Genomic DNA, 25,190 nt, shown 5'->3' on the forward strand with positions numbered 1-25,190 from the left:
TTATCGAATCGATTGCTTAAGTCTAGACGCAACAGATTTTATTTCATTTGTATCTTTCTTCTTGTGTGGATCAGGTAGGAAACATTTCCATAATCTTAAGGTTTCATCAGCTCCTGCACTAAGTATTGTAGTACCATCTGGAGACATTGCTAAATGTAGAACGCGACTAGAATGACCTGTAAGTTCTGCGACCTTCGTCATTGCGGGGTATTTCCAAATTGTTAACTGATTCTGTGCATATCCATGACCAGATACAATCTCCTTATACGTTGTAGACCAAAGCAAAGAACATACTTGTGACTTCGTATCTACCATATTTAAACATGCACCTGTTGAACAAATATTTGTAAAAAGATTTTTGATTTCAATACAATTTTTATTACTGTTGGTTTTACTGTGTACAATATACACAACTGATGCTTTTTTCACCTGTATTACAATTCCAAAATCGAATAGTTCTATCAGCAGTACCACCTCCACTAGCAAGAATATTATTCTGCCAAGGACACCATGCAAGTGCTTTTACAGCAGCTTGATGTTGATTTAATGAATAAATTGGTTGTGTGTTTGTATGACTTTGTACAGAGATTGATGGCCATATTTGGAGCATATTATCATTACCACCACTTGCTAAATACTTTCCATCAGGTGACCACTTTAAACCACATACTTCTTGGGCATGTGCATTAATTGTTGATATTAAGTGATCCCTTTGCCTAACATCATGGTGCACTATTTGTCCTGCTCTATATAAAGGATATAATTAAAATTCTGTCATCGATATGTATTATGAAATTTCATACCTGCAACCACTTGTCAAAACATGTGAATTCCAAGAAAGAGAACCTACTCTGGCCGCATGACCATTCATTACACGTACTCTTTTTATTTGACTACAATCCCATAATTCTGTATTTCCCACTGTAGTACCTACAGCTAAATAGGGACCTTCTTGAATCCATGCAACAGAACAAACATAATCATTGCCACTTAATTCAAGTAACTGTTCAATAGTCCCAGTAGCTGCATTCCACAAATATACACTAGCACCTAATGCTACAGCTAGAATATTATTTTCCGACCAATCAATTAAATTTAAATCTGAAATGTTTCCAAATTTTTATGATTGTATGGTAACAATATATATTAAACATATCTATATATTGAACATATATTACAATAATCGTCAACAATTTCTGGAGCATCCAGTATTCTATCAGGAGTTTGTGGTATATATCTTGTAGAAGCTTTTATGCTTGCTGGTGTTTTACTTTGGCTATACACAACACGCAATGGATTTTGATAACCCTCTGGAGGGGCTGGTGCTTTATTTTGATAAGACAAAACTCTCATCTGATTAATATCACCACCATGTAAATTTTCTCCCATGAGTCGCTGCATTTCCCTTTTGGAAGGGCTTATATTGTCTACTTTCTCTTCATTTTTTTCTGTATTTGGTTGTTGTTGAATCTGAAATTGAAAGATTTTATATTTAAGATATTGCCATCTACTATATCAAGATAATAAAATTTATATTAAATAATATACATATACCTTATAATAACTAAGATCAAAATTAGTAGTTGCTCTTGAAGGAATAAATCTATCACCACCACTAGGTGTCTTAGCTGGTGTAGAAGCACGACCTAATTAGATAGTATTTAAAAAACTATGTAGAACTGTTTCTATATATCACTATATATTATTTATATATGTAGACAACAGTTACTCTATTTCTATATTATAGATATCCTAAACTATCAAAGTGACTTCATACTTGGAGATTTCTTAGAAGTTTTAGATGGTGTTTTCTTCATTCGAGTGTCACTCTTCTTCGTTGGTGTTTTTCCTGTAGTACTATTTGCAAATGATCCGTTCGTAATTTTTCGTGATGAATTAATACTAAGGTTGACACTGTACACATGAATTATTTTAGTAATAAAATATATTTTATTTTACTTCTAATAATAAAATAAATATGAATTAATAAAGTAGTACCTGGAATTTGATGTTTCTAAACATTTTTTCTGCCAACGCGGAAGTGGCCCCTTAATAGTTTCATCCATGCGAGTTAGATTATTTATTTCTTTCATATATTTTAAGTGAGACATTATGAAAATATTTAAAACTAACCAATAATAATTTAATTTAAAAATATGAAATACTTTATAATATTATTGCATTTTAAGCAATTAAGTTATTAGACTTCTAGTTAAGATTTATTAAACGACAAATTTAGTTGTAAAACGAAAAGAAGCATTAATATATAGAATTATGAAAAAATATTATAACGCCACGTTAAGAAACACCAAATTCTCCATTCACACAACTTAATGGGTTTTAAACGAATGAGTAAATAAGTACTAGCTAAAGGTACTCAATATTTACAAAGTCCGTTAAAATTTAAAAGTCTTTGTATAATAATTCTCCAATAGAGGCCGCACTACGAATCAAGGAGCATTTTCAAGAATGAACCACCATGAACATAGAACAGTAATCAACTTTATTGAACAGAAAATAATTTGAAATAAATTTAAGATTATTTATATTTTTTATGTGTACACATATAATATATTTAGATTTAAATTAAATATATAAAAGTTTTTACAAAAAAAGATGTAATATGAAAGTTACTGAAAATTCAAATTGAAATTCATATTATTATTTTAATTATAAAAATTGCTTTATAAATTGGAACTGTTATAAGATTATAAATTATATGATTATTTTATGAAATATAGGAAAACAAATAAAAATCAATCAATTTCTATTTATGCAAATACATTAATTTTTTAATTTTTATATTAATCTATAAATAACCACAACGAGAATATATGTAAGACATTATAAAGTGTATGTATTTTTATAATTCCAGAATTATTTTACAGTTTTTAAATATTTTTACTTTATTCACACTTATTACATATACATTCTATTCGGAAAAGATGCTTAATATCCAAAAAAGTTTTCAAGGAAGTTGATGTTGAAAATTTATTGTGTACTATCTTATCTATCTGAATCATATCTTAGCTATAATATAAGAGATAGGGCAAATGCAAAATCGATTTTCTCGGAAACTAAACCTTTAGTAAAAAAATTGTTATCTACACATTTTGATTTGTTTTTACATAAGGAATCACACTTTCTCTGCACTATACAATATTTCTAATACATTACTATGACAATATTTCCAGTCTTGTTCTATATATTACTTATATACATGAATACACTGTTATTTATATAATACTATAAACATAGTTTCTGAAATATTGTAGATATTTTTACAGATAAAAATAATTTTAACTTTTTTATATGTTACAACTTATTACACGTACTTCGTTTCATTTAACAAAGCATTCTTTAACTTTTCTTCAAATAAATAGCTTTGTTCTTGATGCTCCTTCAAACGATTTTCAATTTTTTTTGAAATATTATGTACTTCCATTACTTGACTACGACTATTTTCACAAAATGTTGCTAATGGTTCAAGTTCATACTTGTTTTCTTGAAATTTATTTAACTTCCGTTTCTTTACCACTGGTTCATTAATATCGATTGTTTTCTTATTTTCTTTTTCAGTCTCTTGAACATTAATATTTTTTGGTACAATTTTATATTCGGTTAATAGATTAGACTTTAACCACCATGGTAAAGTTCGAAAACATTTCATATAATTCTTATTGTAAATTACTTTCAAATCTTTAGGAAGAAGATATATTTTTTGCTTAATAATATATAACAATACATCGATAAAATTCGACACAGTTGAAATTCCAGTTGTAATAAACAAATTACTTAATATATTACCAGATATTTCGTCACCAGCAGAAGTAAATAATGCTTCTTGACAATAATTTGTCATATTTTGGCGAAATATGATACTATTATTTATAGGCCATGGATACCTAGAATACATATTAATAAATTGAATTAAATATGTAAACAGTATTAAATATAATATAAAATATTTATGATACTACTTACTTCCACTGAGGCAACTTAAAGTTAGACATTACTGTTTCTAATTTTGCTTTATACTCTTCACTTTTCCAAACATCATCAAAGTGTTCATAACTACATGGCATCATATACTGATTTTTAACGAACTTTCTAAACTCTGGGGCAAATTTTGTATACATAAAAGATTCAGGGTCTAAGATTATGTCTATTACATGAGAAACTGCTTCGTTATGTAAATCAATTATAAATTTAGGCTTCTCCAGAGCATGTAATAATTTTTCATTGAAAAACGAATTATCATATATTCTGTAAAAATTACAAAATGTTATAAAAAATTACATAGATTTATAATAATTAATATTCTTTAATTACAATACCTTAGCCATAAGTCTTCTGTTAAACAAGTATTATAAATATTTTGTAAATAATCCATTTCTAGTGGATTCTGAGGTGATTTATTAATGGACAACCAAAGAATTACGTTTTGTGTTAAATTTAAAATTGTTTTCTCATTTAAATTTTTTTCATGTATGATTGTGTACACTGACAGATATCCAGATTTCAAAAATTGTTCTAAAGTAGAAATAATTTCTTTATCTTGAGTTTGAAATGTTGAGTCACCCAAAATAAGAAATACAAGTGGTATAGGCATCAGCCTGTCTCTGGATAACACAATTTTTGTTAAACGTTTTACAATAAATTTAATTTCTTCAGAAGCATCTGCCGTAAATAAAAGAGCATCTGATCCTATTAGATGATGATTACTAATCAGGCCTTCAAAATGTCTAATGCAAATGTGCAATGTTTCACTTTGATTTGGTTGATACAATTTTATAATAGGATCTGCAGAATAATCTTCAGGACAAAGATACTGATTCATTATTTTTTTATAATGCCATAAAATTGTTTTGTTATGTAAGTTTGGCCAAGAAATAATTAATTTCCAATAACAGTTGAAATGTATGTCAATGTTTAAAGATTTCAAGTGTTCTTTAATACCAATGTAGATTATAACAGTAATTGGTGCTAAAGATTCAGAATAATATTTAATATCTCTTATCTCATTGTGTTTTTTGCACATGCTTCTAATAACTAAATCTTGTTCCGTAGTGTACAATAATTTTGCACATTGTTCACTAGTATGTTTTTGCAACCACACAGGTGTATTTTCTAATGCTGTTCTTTGTTGTTTTTTCTTCAATGCATTAAATTTCCATTTATTGAAATATTTTACAATTACTCTATTTTTTATTTTCTCTGATATTTCATGTAATTTTCGTGCATTAACAATTTCCTTCTCTAACAAATTATCACAAATTTCAGAAGTTACCTCGTTAAAAATTTCATTACTGACATCCTCGCTAAAAGTGTTGTAAATATATATCTTATCTGTTTCTTCCTTTACTATAGCAGAACAATGTGTTTGTACCAGTTCTGTTTCTAAAGTATTTAGTATGTCTTGTGCAATATCATTAATTTGCTGTGTCCTTTCAATGGATTCTTGTTCTTCTAATTTTAACTTTTCAGTTTTCTCTTCTTGTGGAACTTGCCTTTTTACAAAGACATTTGACGTTTCATTTGGTATAGTTTTACCCATGAAAGTTACAGGATTTATAATGTTTGGTGATTTTGAAATAGTTTGTAAATTCGAGTATGTATTAGAAAATACTGAAGATGTAGGATTTTTCATATATATATTTCCTTGTGACATCCCTGAAAATATGCTTTTATTTGTAACTGTTGCAATATCATTGTTTGATGGGGGTTCAAATTGCTTGGAGAATAAATTAGAAGTTTTAGAAGTTGTTGGTGTTACATTCGATACATTAGACAAAATGGAAGATTCATTTGATTGTGGTGCTGATACAAAACTAAATATCCTTGAATCTTTCTGATTTCCTATGTTTGATGTTATTAATTCTGAATTTGTATTTGTTTGAAATTTATTCATTTGTGTTTGAGATTTAGAGACACAGGAGGTATTAGTATTGGATTTCATGGTTAAAAAATTTGTATTAGCTTCAGTGGTTGAAACAGTCTTTAATGTAATTGTGTGTTCAGTAGTAAGCGCATTTTCATTATTATTTTGACTTTTCTCAGACATTGATATGGATTGTTCAGTGTGCATTATATCTTCATCTATAAACTCATATGGATCAGTTGATGAAGAAATGATACTTTTATTTTGATCTTCTGCATTAATTGAATCAGGCATTAAGTAACCATGTGAATCAAAACTATTGTGAGGTTTGTGATACTTATAAGCTTTTTCTGGCATTTTTCCTCCTGCTATACATTCTCCAATAGATAAATGTTGCATAGTTCTTTTCGAGTCTATTAAATTGCATGCTCTTTTTTGTTTTATATGTAATACAGGCATGGTAAAGTTATGTCTGTTCAATAATACATGTAAGCCATCTTCTGAAACATTTAATCCTACTTGTTCACAAAAATATATAGCTTCATTTTCATCCTCAAAACCTAAAATATCTATTAATTCATATAATGGATATGCTGTCGATGCAGTCCTGCAATAAGCCTTGACTAATACTGATAATGCTTTTAATCTCACTTGATAAAAATATCTAAGTAAGATGCATGCATTTAAATATGTAGTTTCCTGAACAAGTTTAAAGAATTTATAATAATTATTAGACTCAAGGGCAGAATATATATCTAATGCAAACTGGACTTCTGATGATTTCTGTATGTTGTTTGGTAGCCTTTGTAAATCCCACATAAAATTGCCATTGTTTAAATTCAATAAAATAATATATGCCCGAAATTCAGGTTCATTTTTACAGGTAATTTCTTTTACTCTTAAGTCATGATACATGTACTTTAATGATTGTAAACATTTTGTTAAATTATCAGAATTAATTTTTTTATCAAAAACAGATGGTTGTTCTGCACAAAGTATCTCTGAACATACTATATGAAACCTAGCACATTGTTCAACTAACTCTACACTATCAATACAACATAGCTCTTGCTGTGTTATATCTTTCCTAATTCCTCTTGTTCTATCCCATAAAAAATGATACCATTCTCCCAAGTTTGTACCCTGTTGGTCACAAAGATTTACTATTTCGTGAAGTAAATAACTCATAGTCATTTTTAAAGACCTTACTGGTCTCAATTCATGTGCCATTGGTTCTTCTTGATCTGCAGAAGATCTAGAATATTGTTTAACTGCAACCATGTGATTTATTCTATATTCATTGATTTCAAGCTGTTCATACAATGCCACTTGTCTTTTTGACTCACGCATTAAACGTTCTTTTTCAGGACACATATCAGGACATGTTCCAATCATTACTTTAGCTGCTGCTAATGTATGTGATTTAATTTGTCTCATCCTTATAAGTCGATCTCTTGCTTCTAATACCTTATACTTGTCTTCAGAGGTGTATGCAGGTTGTTGAATTATATTTTGTAATTCTTCGATAGTAGCATTTGGTAATAAATCAGATATTTGACTTTCAGCTTTAAGTTTTTCAGCTTTTGCAGATGTTTTCTCTAATCTTGTAAATGACTTTGACATACTTTTCGACTGTAATATTTTATGTCTTTTAGCCAAAGTCTCATCATAATTATTTCTACTATGTAGATTATGCTCAAGATTTGTCATAGCATCTAATTCTGATTTAATTTCATCGTCAGATGATTTAAAAAAATTAGATACAATTTGTGATACATTGTAAATCTTGTTTTTTTGTAAATCTTTCTTTTTTGTAGGAGATTTTGGTGGAACGGATAATTTTGTCCATTCTACACTAAATTTTTCTCCCAAATATTCACCACTTTTACTATAAGCTATATTTGCTTCTTCCTTAGTAGTATAAATAACAGTAATTATTTGTTTTCTGGGACGAATAGTAATTTTTAAAAGATTCCCAAATTGAATAAAATATCGTTTTGCTGTTGCTTTTGTAAGTAATGATTGAGGTACATTTGTGCATGTTATTGAATTTTCTGGATTAATTTTAGTAACTTGTGACCTGGAATTTCTTTTTAACTGCTCAAACATTGCAGTATCTTTAAGTGCTTGAGCAAATACATTAACAGCTGGTTTGTAATAATTTCTTGATATTTTCGGCTTATATTGCTTTTCATATAAGTCCGATTGAAGAGCAGATATATCTTGATTATTAGATTGCGTTGCTAAAATTGGCATAGCAAAGGTAAATAAATTTCTCCTAATATTGGCTGCATCTGATATTTGTTCAAAATTAATCCCAGAATTAACAGGTCTAGGAGGACTAAGTACATGTGGTTCAGAAAATATAAATGTTTTCGAAATCATACGTTCTGACGAAAATATATCCCTCTGAATGTCTTCTTCACACTCCATCTTTTCTCCTCTCCTGTTCAAATTTCATTCAGTGAATGTCAAAAACGTTATTCCAAATTACGAACGTCTTCTAGTTACTAACGGCGACATGTCTAACGTAGCTATAATCATAATCACATAAACAGGTCTCAACACTCATATATCAAAAGAAGAGAGAAAATTTCATCTCTGCAAAAGTTGGTGAAAACCGTCCAAAAACTGAGCGGTGACTAGTTGTAAAAAATCAAAATGGAAGACAAGAAGATTCGCGTTCTGCGCATGCGTGACGTGCTATGAATCTCTTGCACAGAGACAGAGATATTCTACTCATCTCTGTCTGTCTCGCAAAAACGCAAACTTCGTTGATCTTCCATGTTAATTTTTCATGGCTCAATTTTCGAACAGTTTTTCCTAGCAAATGCCAAGACATGTTTAAATGATCGTAGTTATAATAACTGGTTAGAGTTAAATTATGCTTGTGATTTATTACACTACCAGAAAAGATTATCACAGCGATTGGTTATAATAATTGTTTCACGTTTTCGTTTAAACATATAACTTAATATAAAAACATAATACGTAAACATTTTTTAGATAAAATGCATTGTGAACGATATAAATATAAATTAATTTAATTCAAATTCAAAAAGGACTAATGATAATTTATATATAGTATTATTTAAGAGTTATTCCACATGTAGTGTACCACGTGTACAGTGGTACTATTAAGCATTGAACCGCTCTACTTGACAAAATGAGTAAAAAATTGAAAATGGTTATTAGGATGCAAAAATAACTTTTAAAAAAGTAATTTTGAGATGTTAATTGTTTACGATGCAGAAAAATTTTCTTTATTGACGTTTCTGCTTTGATCCTCCCTGAATCTAGAATCCTCCTCCTCTTCTTGGCTTCATTCTACCTCCAGACTGATTCTATCTCCAGTCGAGATGAAAACGTTCCATCATAGTACTTGACAACATTGTATAACATGTCAGTCAGGGAAAGAGAATACGTTCTCAAAAAAATTTATGAATTATTTATTTTTAAGGCGTGAGCTGATTAAGATCAACTATCTACAGTACATTTCTTGAGAAATTACTAATTTATTACGTTTGCTAATAATTAAATATAAAATTTTCTGAACAGTTTATTTCCTGGCTTTTGAACTCCAATTTTTTTCTTGTCGTATCATTTCTACCGGATAAAGAAGATTCCAGTGATGATTAAACTAACGAAGAAGATTGAAGATATATGTTTCGTATATATATATAGACGATTTAAAATTTCGTGCACCTGATGTATATATCGATAAGCATAAAGTCAACTTCATTTCAAATAACAGCGTGACTATGGAAAATGTAGGGAATTTTTATTTAATAGAGTACGCTGTTTTGTAATTAATGAAATAATCATTTAGTCCTTACCAAATAAAAACTAAAAATCATCACGACATAATTGTGCTATAAACATGTAACATTAATTGTATATTAACTTCAGAGTTTTTAAATATTATATGAGACATTTGTAGTACTAGTGAACGTCTACAATGTTTCTTGTTCTAGACATTGAATTCGTACGTCGTCATCAAAGTTTGATATTACAAGGCAACGAAAATGGCAGTGTATTTGAAAAGTACTTTTCGTTTTTATAGGGGGTAATGATGTTAATATATATACAAAATAAACACCTTGCTGATATTTTATAAAATGGTCATATTTGAATAGTAAAAAGAAGTTGCATGATACTTATGAAATATCGTATATTTGAATATACAATATAACCGGAAGGACTCGACAACGTAACTGATCAGCCATTATTATTTCTTCATTGACCAAGTTTGAATCTTGTAACGGTCGCATAGGTAAGTAAACATTTTTTTAATATAGTACATATCGTATCTTCGCGTACGACATAATAATTATAAATTCGTTTGTATTACACATACCATGCAAATGTAACCGTGTGTAGGTACTTAGATGGATCCAGTTTACCTTTACTACACCTATTCTAACCTTCTGTGTGTTTATATTTATGATCTCTGATTGTGTTAATTAAATTGTATCCTTTCTTATATCGGTTACGCTGATGACAGGCTTACTCAGTTGGTATTCACAATATCAGATAATAAATAAGAACCAATGATGGAGGATACAAATGACTTACTAGTATGTGCATCTGAGTTTATAAAAGGTAAGAAATTAAAAAAAGTATACGATAATATGCTATTATAGTACTTAATTTATGTCAAATAATGTATTATTTAAATGTTTTTAAAGTATCACTTATATCTTTTTGCTTATGTTGTAGATCGATTATATTTTATAACATTGAGGACAAAGCCAAAGAGTACTCCAAACATCCATTATTTCAGTATCGATGATGAATTAGTCTATGAAAATTTCTATGATGATTTTGGTCCACTGAATCTTGCTATGTTATATCATTATTGTCAAAAGGTTAATAAAAAACTTAAAGCAGTAACTCTTAGAAGAAAAAAGATCGTACATTATACAACAATGGATCCACCAAAAAGAGTCAATGCTGCTTTTCTTATAGGAAGTTATGCAGTAAGATGTTATTATATTAGTTTCATTCACATTGTTAAATACATATATCTGTTATACATATTCAGAAAAATAAGATTCATTAGTATACATTTTTTAGATATTATATTGTAAACGTACAGCAGAAGAAGCATATAATTGCTTAAATAGTAGTCCTGACAGCCCATCATTTATAATGTTTCGGGATGCTTCTGTTGGTACACCTTGGTTTGAAATATCTTTGATTGAATGTCTTAGTGCCATATATAAGTGCCACAAACTTGGATTTTTTAATTTTCAAGATTTTTGTGTTAAAGAATATGAATATTTTGAAAGAGTTGAAAATGGAGATTTAAATTGGATTGTTCCTGGTAAATTTATAGCATTTTGTGGTCCTTATGCTAAATTTAAAATAGAAAATGGTAAGTTAAGTTTTAAATAAATTTACCTATTCTACCTATGATTCTTTTCTACATTTCTATAATTTATTAATTTTATTTTTTTCTTTTTTACAGGATATCCACTTCATGCACCAGAATCATACTTTACATATTTCCATTACAATAATGTAACTACAATTATACGTCTTAATAAAAAAATTTATGATGCTTCAATCTTCACAGATGCAGGATTTGATCATAAAGATTTGTTTTTTATTGATGGTTCAACTCCAACAGATTCAATCATGCGGCAATTTCTTAAAATAGCAGAGAATGCAAGTGGTGCTGTTGCTGTACACTGTAGAGCAGGACTTGGTAGAACAGGTTCATTGATTGGTTGTTACATTATGAAACATTATCACTTAACAGCTCATGAAACAATTGCATGGATACGAATATGTAGACCAGGTTCTGTAATTGGACATCAACAGGAATGGTTGGAGAAGTGTGCATCGTTATTAAAATATCAATATTTACAGCTTATGTTTTAAAAATAGTATTATCTTTTGACACCAAAAGATTAATAATTTTATATTTTAGGAAAGAAGCATATCTTCATTCTTTATTAAAAGAGCCACTACAACCTCAGAATGGAAATTCAGTTCATGAATACGGTATATATTCTATAACTGGTAGACCGAAAACATCATTCTTATCTAATTTAAAAAGTGCTCATATGGTGCAAGATAATGTTTCGGGAATAATGCATTGCGTGGATGGAATTACATTAGATGATCATGCAAGCACTAGCGCAACTAAATATACAACCTTAACTCAGGGTGATAAATTAAATCAAATTAAAGCCAAAAGAAAACGATTACCAACAAACCATACTTCTCTTAACACAACTACTAGACCATCAACAGTAGTAAAGTAAAAATCATAATAATACAATTTAACTTATTGTGGATATACAGAATGTCGTAGTTAATACATGAATATCATCCTTTCAGTCCTTACTTGAGGTCATTATTACAAACAAGAACTCAGAAAAATACAATTAATACATTAACTGGAAGTAAAGAGAAGGATTCTACAAAAAGACTTCTCCCTAGATCTACTACGACAACTATTGCTAAAAGGTTAGTTAAAATGTATTCAATATATTAAAAAAAAAAGAAATTCACAAGTTATTTACACTAATCTTTCTGCCCATTTCACTTTTGGTTAGATTACTTTGCATTTTAACTGATAAATGTCATAAAAGTAAATACAAACTTATTTAAAAGTATATAAACATATAATTTATGTAAAGTCTATACTAAAAATTATAGAAACAGTTGGCTAGTCAACAGTACATGTGAACCATCTCCGCCTCGTGTTAAGTCTACTAAACCAACAACACGGCTCCACAATATCAGCAACAACACATCTTCCACTACTCGTGTTACTACGATGCCTGTATCAAAACCAGTGACAAGGGCCAGTATCAAAACTTCTTGTATCACAGAAACACAATCAACAAATTCGTCCGCAAACAATTTGATAACACAACCGCAGCGAGGCATGAATATGATCCTCAGGTCTGCAGATCGAGTAAATCGCTATCATTCTCTAAGACAGTAAGTCTTTGTAACTGTTACTTTCAAAAGGTTAAACAAATTAAGTAACAGTTATATAGTTCTTTTCATAAACAATTCTCGATTGCACTTTTTAAATGGGTTTTTTTCCATATTATACTATATTTAAAATGAACAATACTGTATGAGACAATACTGTAACAAGATTTCATATAACTAGCTGTATATATTGTCTACTTCATCTGGGAATCATAATTTATTGTATATATTTGTATTTAGAAAGATGTAAAACTATATATATAAACCTTACATTTGTCATTAACATCAATTTGCATGCAGCTTGAATTTTTTATTAATTTAAAATATGCATGTATTGTCAAGAAATTTATTTAATTTATTTAAAACATACAGAGTAATTTTTAACCTTCGCATTGCATAATTAATATTTTTAACTTTCTTGGAAATGTTTCAATTTGAAAAAAAATTTAATTTTTAACTTTTTTGTATTTGTTGTGTTATTATCTTCAACCATAGTCAAATCACAGTATAAAGGTTAAGAGACTATCAGACTTTAAAAATGAAATGATATATTTATTAACTTTTATACATAAGAACTTTTTGCTAAACTGACACAGAACATGTTTAAATACTAAAAGAATACGAATTTAAGTAGCTTTTTGTTAAATGCAATTACCATTTATTCTGTGAAATTAAATAATGTACAATTAAAGCTTATATAACAAGCAACGCTAAAGTGGCTAACGAATTGCTTCTATTCTTTCTATGACTTGCAGTGCGCGTACGACCAAAAGTTATAAAACTGCATTTATCAGATGACTAACCGATATTCTCAATGGCATCGGAGAAGACAATCCGGTAGCTCAAGCACCTCGACATCGCAGAAGATCTCATCGTTTAAATTCAATCATTCAGTAAAAACATCATACTAATCATCAATCTTCAATTCAAACAATTGTTGTTTTTGTCGCGATCAACGAAGATCAAGTAGATCTACAGCTGTTATCATAGTTTTTTCTATGGTTCACTGGTAGGTTGTTTAGGTATGGTTTCTTGTAGTTACATTTTATGTTTATATTTGAAACGTTGGGTTATAAGTTTCTCATAATCATACAATTTTTTCTCTTTGTGGCTTTTAAAGATTCTTCCTTATTTCGCGACACATTGAACGATAAATAAAATAAAAATATAATAATATGATTTTATCAAATTTGATTTACTATGTTATTTTTCTGCTGGTCAGAAAAAATAATATTATGGATAAATATCTTCAAATAATTAAATTCGAAAATTTCCACTTTGTCTACTTATTACTCTTTTAATATAAATTTATCTATTACTTGATTTTATTCAAACTTCGATTTTATTAAAAGAATAGTAACTATTGTCAAAATGGTAATTTCTCTCTTATGTAGAATTTTTTTATTTATTTTAAATCATGTTATCAGCATTTTTCAATATGTTATCAAGAACTTATATACAGAAACTTGTATAAAACGATTAACATTTATGATCATTTCCTTTTTTTGATATTTTGAATTATTATTAATTGTTAAATTTGATTTTAATGTTTATTTACGTAGCAATTATTCTTACGTACTATAAGTTTTATTACATTAAATAAGAAAAATAATGAAATGAATAGAAACTTAAAATCCCAATATGTGCATTCTTACTTATAACTATGCAATTAACATAATTTATTTATCTTAATGTAAAAGGTAAAGTCACCAATATATAATTCTTGAATTATAGAAGAATATTATGTATACTAAATAGATTTTTGAACTTTAAATTAAAACAACATTTTGTGATGAGTATAAATTTTGTAACTAGATAGATTGTAGAAACTTGTTATTGTGCTAATCATATTACTGTTCTATATAGTATTCTTTAATAAGAAATTGCAATCCTAATGTAAGAGAGATCAATTTATGTATAGTACTTATATAAGTGCTACATGACATGAAGTTATGTGATCAGTATAATTATACTAACGATATGTAACAATTTTAACTGGGTCTTCAGGTTATCTTATTTTATATCTTTACTTTTTTATATTGTCTTTAACACAAAACGTATAGAAAATGTAATTAAGCCCCGGTGCACATGAATGTGTGACTCCGTTATATGAAACAAAGTTGTTGAGTTGCACAGTATCACGTTATTTATTTCTACCCGATTTCAAAAATATCATTAAAGTTGTTTTACAATACAAACTTCTTGTCATCATATCTTATCATGAAAAAAAAACATATAATTTAAACAAATGAAATAAAATATATTGAAAAAACGATTTGGTTCATTAACAATTTTATTACATTTGTTTAATATAAACCCAATTAAAAATAATTCTAAACTTTCATATTTCTTCAAATAATCTGAGGATACAGTTATATGTATTAACTTTCATTTTGTAGCCTTATATAGAGTGTAAATAGAGGATGTAAGCTTAATATTGGAAATGCTGTTAAATATAAAAATAAGGTGATAAATTGTTGCTGTTATAAGTGTTTATATATTTTCATGCTTTGTTTTTTCCAGATAAAAATTACTGCTTTTGGATGTTCTTAATTATAACAGTATTTATAAAACAAAACATCTAGCTTGATCAATATTTTTTCGTAACTTTTATACTTCTTCATAGTCTACTATTTTTATTTAAACTGCTTTACTAAATGCCATCTGTATTCTTTGCTACATAATGTTACTCCACATTTGAAAATCTCAATTTGATAAGAGTATATTTTGAAAAATATACTTAATAATACTATAAAAATAATATTGTATCCCTAAGTTTTTAAATATGTAAAAAGAATTGCGCGAACTTTATCATTGCGTCGATAATAGAACAATAACTGAAATATACTCGTATGAGGGAATGTGTTCGTGTATGATTATGCACGATACATAGTACGATTTATATAGAATTATTGTTTTATTCCTTTTATTAATAGAATATATATACAAGTTAGTAAATATGTCAGTACTAATATGTAATACGTCGAAAATATGAAGGGTTTAATTACAGATATCTTTTAGAAAAATATAATTGTATACATAATTTATAATATGTATATATACATATAATGTGTATATACAAACAAATTTGATGAATATTTTAATAAATTGACGCATTTCTTGAAAAAATATTATTGATATACATATAATGGAAAGATATTTTATTAATGTAAAATAACATATTGTATGTTATTAATATTTAAGGCTAAAAAGAAAGTACATTTTTGTTAATTAAAAAGTTATTGAATAGATTATAAACATCATTATCTAGGAAAAAGAAATTGATTTATTATTAAAAATTATGAATATCTCTCGTGTATAAAATTTTCGTGTATAATTTTGTAGTTGTAAATTATATAATTGAATATAGAATTATGTATTATATCATGATCAGCTAATATTAAAAACATAAAATATGCTCTCACGGCAGTATATTAGAGAAACTTTATGTGTACAAGAGTTAGTATTTTATTTTAATTGATTATAATTTGGTTTATAAATAATGTTTTGCTAGTATGTAATGTGTTATATGAGAAAGAGAAATGAAGAGAAGGGGAAATAGGTATGTATGAACATATAATTTCAACTTTTGCCTTAAATACGTAATTTGATATTGCATACAAAATTTGTCATATATTTTATTAAAAACTAGGATACAACTAATTCTAAAACATTTTTGCTTTAGTGTTTCTAATTATATGCAGTATACAGCACATTATGTCATAATATTACAAACATAATATTCTTTATTGTATGATACATTGTGAGCAATAAAAATTAAAATACAACATTATTGTATTTTGATTGAAAAAAATACTTTTATTCGCTATTATAATTATGTTGAATTTTAATAATATTCATCAGCTTGATAGCATAATATATGTTACTGATGTCTTATTTAACAATACATAAGATTTTTAGCGTTATTTGATATTAATTATATTATTAGTTATATAGATTTATTATTAATTATTTGATATTATGCTTTATGTACACTTACATTCAAATATACTTTATAGTTGTTATATGATTAATACGACTAAAAACCATGTATTTTACCTATTCTACAATTTTTAGAAATCTTGTGCTTGTCTCATTTACGTAGATAATTCCTACAAAAATCTATTAGATACTTTTCGGCTTATGCTGAATATTTCAATTATTAAAGAAAAAATAACATTTATATTCAAATTTAGTTATATAATAAGTTATATATGTGATGTATATGAATTACTGATACAAAAAACAATATTAAGTGTTCATTATTAGAAATGTGTTTAAAAAATAAATATTTATATGCTTACAATTAGTACTATTTGATCAAAAAATATATACAGTATGTAGCAAATACTACCCAATGGCTAGCAAATCCAAGTTGAGACCATTTTTCAACAGTATGAAAGTAACTATATCCTGTTTCTTGTAACTCAGATGTATCAAACATAAGACCTAAATAAGCTAGATGAAAAATTGATAGTCCAGAAAACATCATGTTTATTAAAAGCACCCACCATGAATTGTGAATGTTATATGCATGTGTACATTTAGTTTTGGTACACTGCTTTGATGCAACACATGCATCAAAAATATTAGCAAGCATATATCTAAATTGAAATTCTACATAGGTATAAAATCCAAGGCTAAGCAAAACTGCCGCTAACTGAAAATTTAACCCATGTAAAAGGGCACTCGTTAAATATGTCATTGTTACAGCTCTAAACTTTCCCAAATATTTAATGCTGGGACGGAATATATCTGAAAATTTATATAAAGACATATAATACTTACAAAATTATTAATGATAGAATCTTAAATATGTATGAATTACATGAATAGTTTGGATGTTCATACGTACATGTTTTTAGCCAAAAATGCATTGGTATATTCCAACAAATAACAACATGCACAAGTGAATGTGGTAATTCTATTTTTAATGGTTTCACTATAGTACTTAATGCAGATGGAAATCCTCCTAGTAATAATAAACTGGATGCTATGTATGAAATAAAGTAATGAGACATTCTGAAAGATAATGCATCTCTATAGGCTAATAACCATCTAAAAATATGAAAGTATATTAAAACTTATCATATTATAACACATAATATATATATAATAATATGTACTAACATCCAAGAAGTATCTGCAATCACCCATTGTGCCCAACAATTTGAAATAGATAAAAAAAGGATGGATAAGAATACATACTGAATAGCATATAATACCCACCATTTATCCTGAAATTATGAAATATTAAATTTTTTATTTTATTCATAGTAAATATATGACATGCACAATAATAACAATTGTACATACTTGATGAGTTGTGTAACGTATTGATATATAATCTTTAAATGATATCCATGGGCCAAAGAGGCAAGTGGCACTACAAAACATATATCCCATATAGGCAAAGATATTAGGTAAATCATTTGTATCAGATCGGTCTATCGCTATACTAATCGTTTTCATTGCCATAGTCATTACTACACTCCGTATTTTATGCCATACTATAGATGACATAGTAAATTCACTGAAAAACGTTAAAAATTATAGATGAAAATTTATTACATATACATATATATATTTTTGACATTTAAAGTAGTTACTGCCTAAATCTTACCAATATATTATAACAAAAAGTGATGGTAAAAATATGCCTATGTATTTACAATATTTTTTGGGTATATGTAAAGTAATATATGAAATCGTGCAAAGTATTAGTAATGTAAATAAACATTCTGCTACATAATGATAAATATTAAATATACCAATCAACATTGATAATACATGAAAAATTCTATGTGATACATGTCCTGCAACATTAGATTAAACATTAATTGTCCAATTTTATATTTTTTTATCATATACGTAGGTACATTTATAAAAATGTGTCTTACGAGAATATGCACATAATCTAAATATTATAGTAGAAATAAATAGTGGCAATATATATGATACTGTATCATAAATAGTAGGTCGAAGACAATATTGATATAATTCAAATAATGTTTCTCTTTCCACATATTCATATTCGTATTCATATTCCACATCTTGTAAATATTCGTGCTCCACAAAATCAACTTCATCGTCGTAAACAATTGGAACCTCTGCATCGTCCATTACAACAGAAATGAATTTGCCGGTGTTTCACTATTATGGCAATTTAATGTCAATCGAGATGCCATTTCATTTATTCTAATTAAATAATAATTATAATCTTCTTGGGGACGATTGTAATATCTATAAAAATAAAAAAATAAAATATTAAGTTAAACATTATTAAGAACTTTAAAATTTATACCTGATGTCAACAATAACCTATTCAATATCACTTCTACGCTCTGATATAGTTTTTTTTTTAATTAATAATTATTAGACGAATTGTTATATAAAAATTCATAATTCACTTATATGATAAAAAGCAATTTATTAAATATAAAGATAATAAAATATTCAGTATCAAAAAGGTAAGATATGAAATATTTAGGTACATAAATTTATAATATGACAGTGAGCATCCTTATGTCTTCTTTTCATTTATTAATAAATATGTAAATAAAAAAAATCCTTATAGTATGATATACATATTTTATTTGTTTCATTTACACCATATTCATTGATGATTATGTTTAAAATAATAATTAGTACTAAATATTTAAATATTTAAAAATAAAAATGAAATGTGTTGAAATGTTGAAGGTTATATACAGTAAAAAGAATGAACTAATATACTTCCAAATTTACAATTTTTATACATTGTTACTTGTACTTTAATAAAATTGTTGATTTACTTTCAAGATTTTGTAATAGACATAGAATTAGGCTCAGGTAACAATCCTAATGTTTGTAAACAAATCTGTGCTGCTTCTGCCTTAGCTTGTTTCTTGTTTGGACTCGCAACACTTGGTTTGTATTCAATTCCATTTACTTTCACCTAGGATATAGTATTAAACATATATACACAATTTAGAAACAAAAAAGACACACAAGTATAATTAGCACAAAATTACACATACTTTAAACAGGAAATTTTTTCTATGATCTGGTCCACATTCAAAACATAATTCATAAACTGGTGCACCAAGTTTTCGTTTTGAACAATATTCGCCTAATAATGATACTGGATGTTTACCTGCAATATATAAATTTAAAATTATTTATTATACCAAATTGCTACAATATGTAAATTTTCACTAGAATATACCTTCTAAAGTTTTGATTGCTGGTACGAGTGGTTTGGTTGCTTTCCCTATTTTTTGTCCAATGTCCTGCTCAGAAACAAGTCCTCGTTTATCCAATTTTACTTCAAGCTGCAAGGGCTCAAGAGTACCTTCTTTATTTTTTCCCAAACCCTCCCCTGGTCGCCAACCCATCTTCTGTAGTAAAGCCATACCCATCCCACCCGAAACAGGCTGTGCTGATACTAATTGGTCCTAAATAGTTTTTTAAATTAAGATATAATGAATTTCACAATGTTAATGAAATTAAAAGTTAAAAATGAGAGGAACATATAATCAAAATTAATAAAATAATTTAGTTATTCTATATGCAATTAATATTTTTTTAAACATTATTCTAATATTTTTGGGGTGAAAATACTTACCAAAAAAATCAAAATTTGACATCACGCCGCTGAAGTTGTTTCTTCTCTGACGTAGCTATGTGCCTGTAACAAACCCTCAGGTGGATGCAGACTAATGCTAAATATCCCAGCTTTATAAACAAAAGATACAGTAACTCCAGATGAAATCCTGTGATAGGAAGCTGATGATAATTAGCAATAATCTAACAAGAGCCCATTATATAAATGAATTTCATGTAATCAATGTTTCTATATACTTATCTTTGTTTTAAGTACACCTACAACTTATTTTCTTAAATACTAAATGTAAAGTATAATTACATTAATTATATAGTCTAATCACACAACACAAAAATCTATAAAATAATGGCGCTCCTGTGTCCATGCAGGCACAGAATCTACTTCTATGTAAGAAATAGTCTGTGCCTACATTACAGTTCTTATCAGATCTGCTATATATCAGAATATAGCATTGATCTTGACAGAGACTGTACCTGAAAACTTGTTACAGGCAATATCAGTATCAGGTAATGCATTGTTAAGAAAAAGAAAGAAACAAAAGAAAAGAAAAAGATATGGAAAGAAAAAAAATAAAATTGTATTATGTACATATATATAACACAACAGTGTCAATATATGTCTTAATGTTCATATTTATCATCTTATTAGTACTATGAATTATAAATTAGGTTACAAATATGTATTTAATTAGATTATTCCTACCAGAATTGCTTAAAATAGTTTTCATAGTGTGTGTATGTATGTATATATATACACACATATACACATATACTATGGATATATGGATATATATAGAACAACAAATAACAAGATAAATTATCTAGTAATAGTGTTACCTTACGAGCCCAGGCTTGATAACCTGAAGTAAGCTCTGCAGGTGAAAGTACTTTGGCTCCTGTACTCCCAGTAAATTGACCTGGCATTTGTTTACTTTCAGCCCATGTTTTCATCTATGTAATACACAAATAACAAATATATTAAAATATTAAAACATTTGTTAAGCAATTACATACAACAATACCTCATTTTGTGCTCTGTACATTTCATTTTGAGCACATACATCATTTGGATTTTCTCTTAATTTTCTCATTGCTGCTAATCTTTGAGATACTATCGAACCAATATCTATTGGCTGAAAATATAATGTACATATAAATGCAAGTTATATATGTAAAACAATTAAATAATAATTATCTATTTTCTATACCTCTGCTGCTATCGAATGAGAAAAAACTGCCGATTGCACTGGATATACAGATGTAGTTGAAGGTGTTATAGGAAAAGATTCAGTTGGGACAGTAGCTGGTATAAATTGTTTTTTCGTTTCTGGTTTCTTTGGGGCAACTGGTATCCATTCATTTTCTGCAATAAACAAGTTTTGAATGATAAAATCATTTTGATTATAATAGCAAAAACATTACCGCTTTTTCTATGATGTTGTCCACTTGATACAGGAAATTGTAAACGTAATTGATTTGATGATTCTATTGTTTTTTCTTGGAATGTTTTGGTTGGTAATTGCTTTGCATCCTAAAACGCAATAATTATAAATAATTTATTAACATAATACATATATATACAGACGCAATATGTATTTAAAAATATATATATATTAAACTTACCTTAATATTCATGATAATAGAACTAGGTCGACCCTTTAGTAAAAAAGGATGATGAAAACCTTTTTCAGATTCACTTCCATCTTCTTCTGAAGAGATACTTGAAAGTTCTCCTAATGCCTCAGATTTTGATAATGACTTGCAGAAGTCTGAAATAAGAAAATAATTATTATCGTAGCGGGACACGAGCTAGAGGACAATTCGAGCCACGCTGTTGTTTTGCCTCGGAGTACCAATATCGTTAGGATATACATAATGCAATAATAAGCCAACTCCGGGCAAAATAATGTCGCTGCTACGTGTAACCGTCTAACAAAGGCGAATGAAAATTTACCGGTACCCCCTCGACCAGTATAAATAAACGAACATGATCGTAAGGTGACCAGTTTTTCAGTTTCAGTGTCGAGCGATTTTATTAGCGATCAACACATAGTCTTTAGCGAATCAATTAGTACCGAGCGTCATAGCGTACATTCTCTTAACCACCCGTATCGAACAATCTACGGTTGACTCTGTATCAATTATTTTAAAATATATTTGACGGTTTCAACATAGAATAATCTCGTCATTGAACTACCACACGACCAACTATCCTCATTATAAAAGAAAATTATTAGAAAATAAAACTACTAAAAATTATTAAAAAATAATTATTTTTATCAAAGTATATACCTGTGAGTTCATCCACAGTTTTCCCTCCAGCTTGTATTGCAGCAATAGCTTTATCTTGTTGTACCAATGGTAATGTACCTTGTTTAATCATGTTTATTGCATTTCTTCTTGCTATTTCTAACAATTTCTTTTTATCAATTTCTATCCGTTCCCTTACAAGATATGGAAATTAATGAATTACATATGTAACTGTAAATCTGTATAAATTACATATACATATAGTTATAAAAAATAATACTAACTTTCGTTCTCTACTTCTACTTCGTCCTCGTACATATTTATCTCTGCTTCTATCATCACTGCGGCTTCTATGTCTTCGTCGCTCTCTACATTTCAAAGATTCTCGTTGATCACTACTTCGACTTTTGTTGTATCTATCTCTACTTTTATCTCTTCGCTTATCCCTTTCTCTGCTTTTACTTCTACGTAAACTCACACGTGTACGAGATTCAGATCTTCTTCTCTCTTGAGAATGGCAATTATGGGTGTGCTTGCTATCTTTGTTTATTGTAATTTTGCTGTTATAATTATACGCTTTTTCTTTGTATTCATTATCCATATACAATTTTGATTTTTCTATTCCTTCTGATCTTTTATCCACATCTCCTAATCTTTTCTTTTCTTTCTCTCTTAAAATTAATCTTAAATCATTTCTTGCTGTTACTTCTCCTTTCACAGGACTCAACGGGGCTCTGTTTTCTACCTTTTCTAAAGTCGGACTCAAAGTTGATGATCTAAATGAAGTACAACGAATTGGACTAGGACTTAATGTTGGAGTTCTATTATCTGTACTACTATCAGATAATTCACCATCTTCCATTCGAGCTGCCTTTTCCTTTTCTTTATTTTCTATTTCTCTAACTGTATCATTGTAAACTATACTATTTTTAAGATCTTTTATCAATATTTTTCCTTGATGTCCTTGCTTTGGTTTTTCTGTGTATAGAAAAAGATATTACAGTAGCAATATATATCAATATGTATAATGATTTTTTATTTAAACTAAGATTAATGAAAAAAAATGTATATTAATCAAAAATATATTTCAAAATCATTTTTAACATAAATGGTACAAACCAAGAACTTTAGATATTAATTGTTCTTCAGGATCATCTTCAATTTTTTTTGAAATAGGTGGCAATTGAGGACTATCGGGTTCCTTTGTAAACATATTTTCTAATTTTGGATTTTTTTTAATTATTAATTTCTCAAAACTTTCTGATCCATCTACATCTTCTTTTCCTAGTCCATTATCTTTATTATAACCTTTCTTTTTCATATTGTTGCATGTATCAAGTTTTGATATTTTATTTTTGGGTTCATCTGAATCTGACGACTTACTTGAATCATCTTCATGTCTCCGTTTTGTTTTCTTTCTATGCTTTCTTTTCTTTTTAATATCTATTTGTTATAAAAACAAATAATGTTTAATCGTAAATAATATATACACTTACCTATTTCTCTAGTTATTAATAATATTTTGATATTACTTTCAAGATCACTGTTACTCTCAGAAGAATTTCGCTTTGACTTTTTTTTATGTTTTTTGTCTTTGTGCTTATGTTTCCTCTTAGTTTTTTTTTTCTTGACCTGAGATTTAATAGGTTTCTCAATTTTAACACTTGCATTTGGAACTTGTTGATCAGTATTTTCTGATGATACTATTTCTTCTTCAGCATCAAATGTGCTAAACAACTCTGTTAAAATTTCATTTGAAGATTTTTCTGGCAGTCCGGGTTCCGGCTTAATTTTTATTCTATCAACACCGACAGTTGTAATTAAATTTGCAATATCAAACAAATCTCCCATTGCTGATATTAATTCATTGTAATGAATTATAAAGAACACAAATATTTAAATCTGTATCGATTTAAGATATTAGTATACATCACATTCTATCATTTCATTTATATCATACTATCGTATTGAACCATTAGTCGCCATTTTAACAATCACAGCGACATCTAAATAATTAAAACTATGTAGAAAGAAAACATTTTATATATCTTCTATAAATAAATAGACATACATCATCCTAAGAGTAATATAGTTATTTTATTTTCAATTTAAATTATATTTGTATGTTCTATCCTATATCGGTTAGATTTTTTACACGTTAAAATCTTTGTATGATTTATTATATATTTATACTTTAATTTGAAAAATAAAAAATATCATAATATATACATATGTATATGAGAACGTTAGATAAAAATGAACGTATCAGAGTATGTATAACAAAAAGCCTACATATACAATATTAGATGCTTTAAATCAGAATTTAATAGAAATTATTTTTCAACTAATGATAAGACTACAATATGTATGGTTTTAAAGGTCATTTAAAGGGTAATAATAAAGATATCGTATTTTTTTTATTATACATGGTCATTAAAAAAGTTATATTTCTAATATACATATATACTTTAATGAAATTTGTATTTTATTTTCGACATAT

General features: G+C 27.7%; 6 protein-coding genes across 11 annotated transcripts; 1 reads left to right on the forward strand and 5 right to left on the reverse strand.

Annotated features, from left to right (window-relative positions):
• LOC139988624 (cell division cycle protein 20 homolog) lies at window positions 1-610 on the reverse strand. The gene is made up of 2 exons (XM_072006271.1): window positions 430-610; window positions 1-329 (listed from the first exon to the last, which is right to left on the reverse strand). The coding sequence occupies exons 1-2, from the start codon at window positions 608-610 to the stop codon at window positions 1-3; spliced, it is 510 nt and encodes a 169-aa protein (XP_071862372.1).
• Window positions 611-690: 80 nt separating this feature from the next.
• Window positions 691-2,430, reverse strand: LOC139988231 (cell division cycle protein 20 homolog). The gene is made up of 6 exons (XM_072005393.1): window positions 1,999-2,430; window positions 1,778-1,914; window positions 1,555-1,646; window positions 1,179-1,470; window positions 804-1,101; window positions 691-741 (listed from the first exon to the last, which is right to left on the reverse strand). The coding sequence occupies exons 1-6, from the start codon at window positions 2,109-2,111 to the stop codon at window positions 723-725; spliced, it is 951 nt and encodes a 316-aa protein (XP_071861494.1). The 5' UTR covers window positions 2,112-2,430; the 3' UTR covers window positions 691-722.
• A 411-nt stretch (window positions 2,431-2,841) lies between these two features.
• Window positions 2,842-8,568, reverse strand: Xmas (RRM_XMAS2 and SAC3_GANP domain-containing protein xmas). The gene is made up of 3 exons (XM_072005318.1): window positions 4,338-8,568; window positions 3,985-4,266; window positions 2,842-3,905 (listed from the first exon to the last, which is right to left on the reverse strand). Exons 1-3 carry the CDS (start codon window positions 8,312-8,314, stop codon window positions 3,326-3,328), a joined length of 4,839 nt encoding a protein of 1,612 aa, XP_071861419.1. The 5' UTR covers window positions 8,315-8,568; the 3' UTR covers window positions 2,842-3,325.
• A 1,098-nt stretch (window positions 8,569-9,666) lies between these two features.
• On the forward strand, window positions 9,667-15,309 carry Cdc14 (cell division cycle protein 14). Of its 2 annotated transcripts, none has more exons than XM_072005361.1 (9): window positions 9,667-10,154; window positions 10,262-10,483; window positions 10,601-10,860; window positions 10,958-11,258; window positions 11,352-11,721; window positions 11,817-12,149; window positions 12,230-12,358; window positions 12,551-12,799; window positions 13,591-15,309. In XM_072005361.1, the coding sequence occupies exons 2-9, from the start codon at window positions 10,432-10,434 to the stop codon at window positions 13,631-13,633; spliced, it is 1,737 nt and encodes a 578-aa protein (XP_071861462.1). In that variant the 5' UTR covers window positions 9,667-10,154; window positions 10,262-10,431; the 3' UTR covers window positions 13,634-15,309. The 2 variants fall into 2 exon arrangements, with proteins under 2 accessions (XP_071861462.1, XP_071861461.1); XM_072005360.1 differs by having other exon boundaries at window positions 9,668-10,154; window positions 12,551-12,838.
• Window positions 15,310-17,009: 1,700 nt separating this feature from the next.
• Por (Protein-serine O-palmitoleoyltransferase por) lies at window positions 17,010-19,317 on the reverse strand. Of its 3 annotated transcripts, XM_072005379.1 has the most exons (8): window positions 19,140-19,316; window positions 18,736-19,078; window positions 18,459-18,651; window positions 18,152-18,368; window positions 17,966-18,072; window positions 17,691-17,893; window positions 17,347-17,590; window positions 17,010-17,284 (listed from the first exon to the last, which is right to left on the reverse strand). In XM_072005379.1, exons 2-8 carry the CDS (start codon window positions 18,956-18,958, stop codon window positions 17,272-17,274), a joined length of 1,200 nt encoding a protein of 399 aa, XP_071861480.1. In that variant the 5' UTR covers window positions 18,959-19,078; window positions 19,140-19,316; the 3' UTR covers window positions 17,010-17,271. The 3 variants fall into 3 exon arrangements, with proteins under 3 accessions (XP_071861480.1, XP_071861479.1, XP_071861478.1); XM_072005378.1 differs by having other exon boundaries at window positions 17,010-17,590; window positions 17,691-17,857; window positions 19,140-19,317; XM_072005377.1 differs by having other exon boundaries at window positions 17,010-17,590; window positions 19,140-19,314.
• Window positions 19,318-19,406: 89 nt separating this feature from the next.
• LOC139988207 (uncharacterized) lies at window positions 19,407-24,807 on the reverse strand. Of its 3 annotated transcripts, XM_072005347.1 has the most exons (12): window positions 24,223-24,795; window positions 23,810-24,133; window positions 22,975-23,668; window positions 22,733-22,884; window positions 22,064-22,209; window positions 21,863-21,971; window positions 21,649-21,803; window positions 21,463-21,573; window positions 21,278-21,391; window positions 20,043-20,271; window positions 19,855-19,970; window positions 19,407-19,772 (listed from the first exon to the last, which is right to left on the reverse strand). In XM_072005347.1, the coding sequence occupies exons 1-12, from the start codon at window positions 24,539-24,541 to the stop codon at window positions 19,632-19,634; spliced, it is 2,610 nt and encodes an 869-aa protein (XP_071861448.1). In that variant the 5' UTR covers window positions 24,542-24,795; the 3' UTR covers window positions 19,407-19,631. The 3 variants fall into 3 exon arrangements, with proteins under 3 accessions (XP_071861448.1, XP_071861449.1, XP_071861450.1); XM_072005348.1 differs by lacking the exons at window positions 19,407-19,772; window positions 19,855-19,970 and adding an exon at window positions 20,442-20,551 and having other exon boundaries at window positions 20,192-20,271; window positions 24,223-24,807; XM_072005349.1 differs by lacking the exons at window positions 19,407-19,772; window positions 19,855-19,970 and adding an exon at window positions 20,442-20,504 and having other exon boundaries at window positions 20,192-20,271; window positions 24,223-24,802.
• Between the last annotated feature and the right edge of the window lie 383 nt (window positions 24,808-25,190).

This window comes from Bombus fervidus, chromosome 6 (assembly GCF_041682495.2).
Source record: "Bombus fervidus isolate BK054 chromosome 6, iyBomFerv1, whole genome shotgun sequence".
Taxonomy (NCBI): Eukaryota; Metazoa; Arthropoda; class Insecta; order Hymenoptera; family Apidae; genus Bombus; species Bombus fervidus.

What these genes read in the sequence shown, in the direction of transcription:
- LOC139988624 (XM_072006271.1), bottom strand. Translation starts at nt 610, where the DNA reads ATGCTCCAAATATGGCCATCAATCTCTGTACAAAGTCATACAAACACA. An exon ending in ATTTTGGAATTGTAATACAG is followed by an intron (nt 330 to 429) that starts GTGAAAAAAGCA and finishes TTTGTTCAACAG; the next exon opens with GTGCATGTTTAAATATGGTA.
- LOC139988231 (XM_072005393.1), bottom strand. Translation starts at nt 2,111, where the DNA reads ATGTCTCACTTAAAATATATGAAAGAAATAAATAATCTAACTCGCATG. An exon ending in TTAGAAACATCAAATTCCAG is followed by an intron (nt 1,915 to 1,998) that starts GTACTACTTTAT and finishes TCATGTGTACAG; the next exon opens with TGTCAACCTTAGTATTAATT. An exon ending in AACTTCTAAGAAATCTCCAA is followed by an intron (nt 1,647 to 1,777) that starts GTATGAAGTCAC and finishes CTATCTAATTAG; the next exon opens with GTCGTGCTTCTACACCAGCT.
- Xmas (XM_072005318.1), bottom strand. Translation starts at nt 8,314, where the DNA reads ATGGAGTGTGAAGAAGACATTCAGAGGGATATATTTTCGTCAGAACGT. An exon ending in ACAGAAGACTTATGGCTAAG is followed by an intron (nt 4,267 to 4,337) that starts GTATTGTAATTA and finishes TAATTTTTACAG; the next exon opens with AATATATGATAATTCGTTTT. An exon ending in TTTAAGTTGCCTCAGTGGAA is followed by an intron (nt 3,906 to 3,984) that starts GTAAGTAGTATC and finishes TATGTATTCTAG; the next exon opens with GTATCCATGGCCTATAAATA.
- Cdc14 (XM_072005360.1), top strand. Translation starts at nt 10,432, where the DNA reads ATGATGGAGGATACAAATGACTTACTAGTATGTGCATCTGAGTTTATA. An exon ending in TTCTTATAGGAAGTTATGCA is followed by an intron (nt 10,861 to 10,957) that starts GTAAGATGTTAT and finishes TACATTTTTTAG; the next exon opens with ATATTATATTGTAAACGTAC. An exon ending in CGCTATCATTCTCTAAGACA is followed by an intron (nt 12,839 to 13,590) that starts GTAAGTCTTTGT and finishes TATGACTTGCAG; the next exon opens with TGCGCGTACGACCAAAAGTT.
- Por (XM_072005377.1), bottom strand. Translation starts at nt 18,958, where the DNA reads ATGGACGATGCAGAGGTTCCAATTGTTTACGACGATGAAGTTGATTTT. An exon ending in TACGTTACACAACTCATCAA is followed by an intron (nt 18,073 to 18,151) that starts GTATGTACAATT and finishes TCATAATTTCAG; the next exon opens with GATAAATGGTGGGTATTATA. An exon ending in ATTGCAGATACTTCTTGGAT is followed by an intron (nt 17,894 to 17,965) that starts GTTAGTACATAT and finishes TCATATTTTTAG; the next exon opens with ATGGTTATTAGCCTATAGAG.
- LOC139988207 (XM_072005347.1), bottom strand. Translation starts at nt 24,541, where the DNA reads ATGGGAGATTTGTTTGATATTGCAAATTTAATTACAACTGTCGGTGTT. An exon ending in ATTAATATCTAAAGTTCTTG is followed by an intron (nt 23,669 to 23,809) that starts GTTTGTACCATT and finishes TTCTATACACAG; the next exon opens with AAAAACCAAAGCAAGGACAT. An exon ending in AGCAATCAAAACTTTAGAAG is followed by an intron (nt 19,971 to 20,042) that starts GTATATTCTAGT and finishes TATATATTGCAG; the next exon opens with GTAAACATCCAGTATCATTA.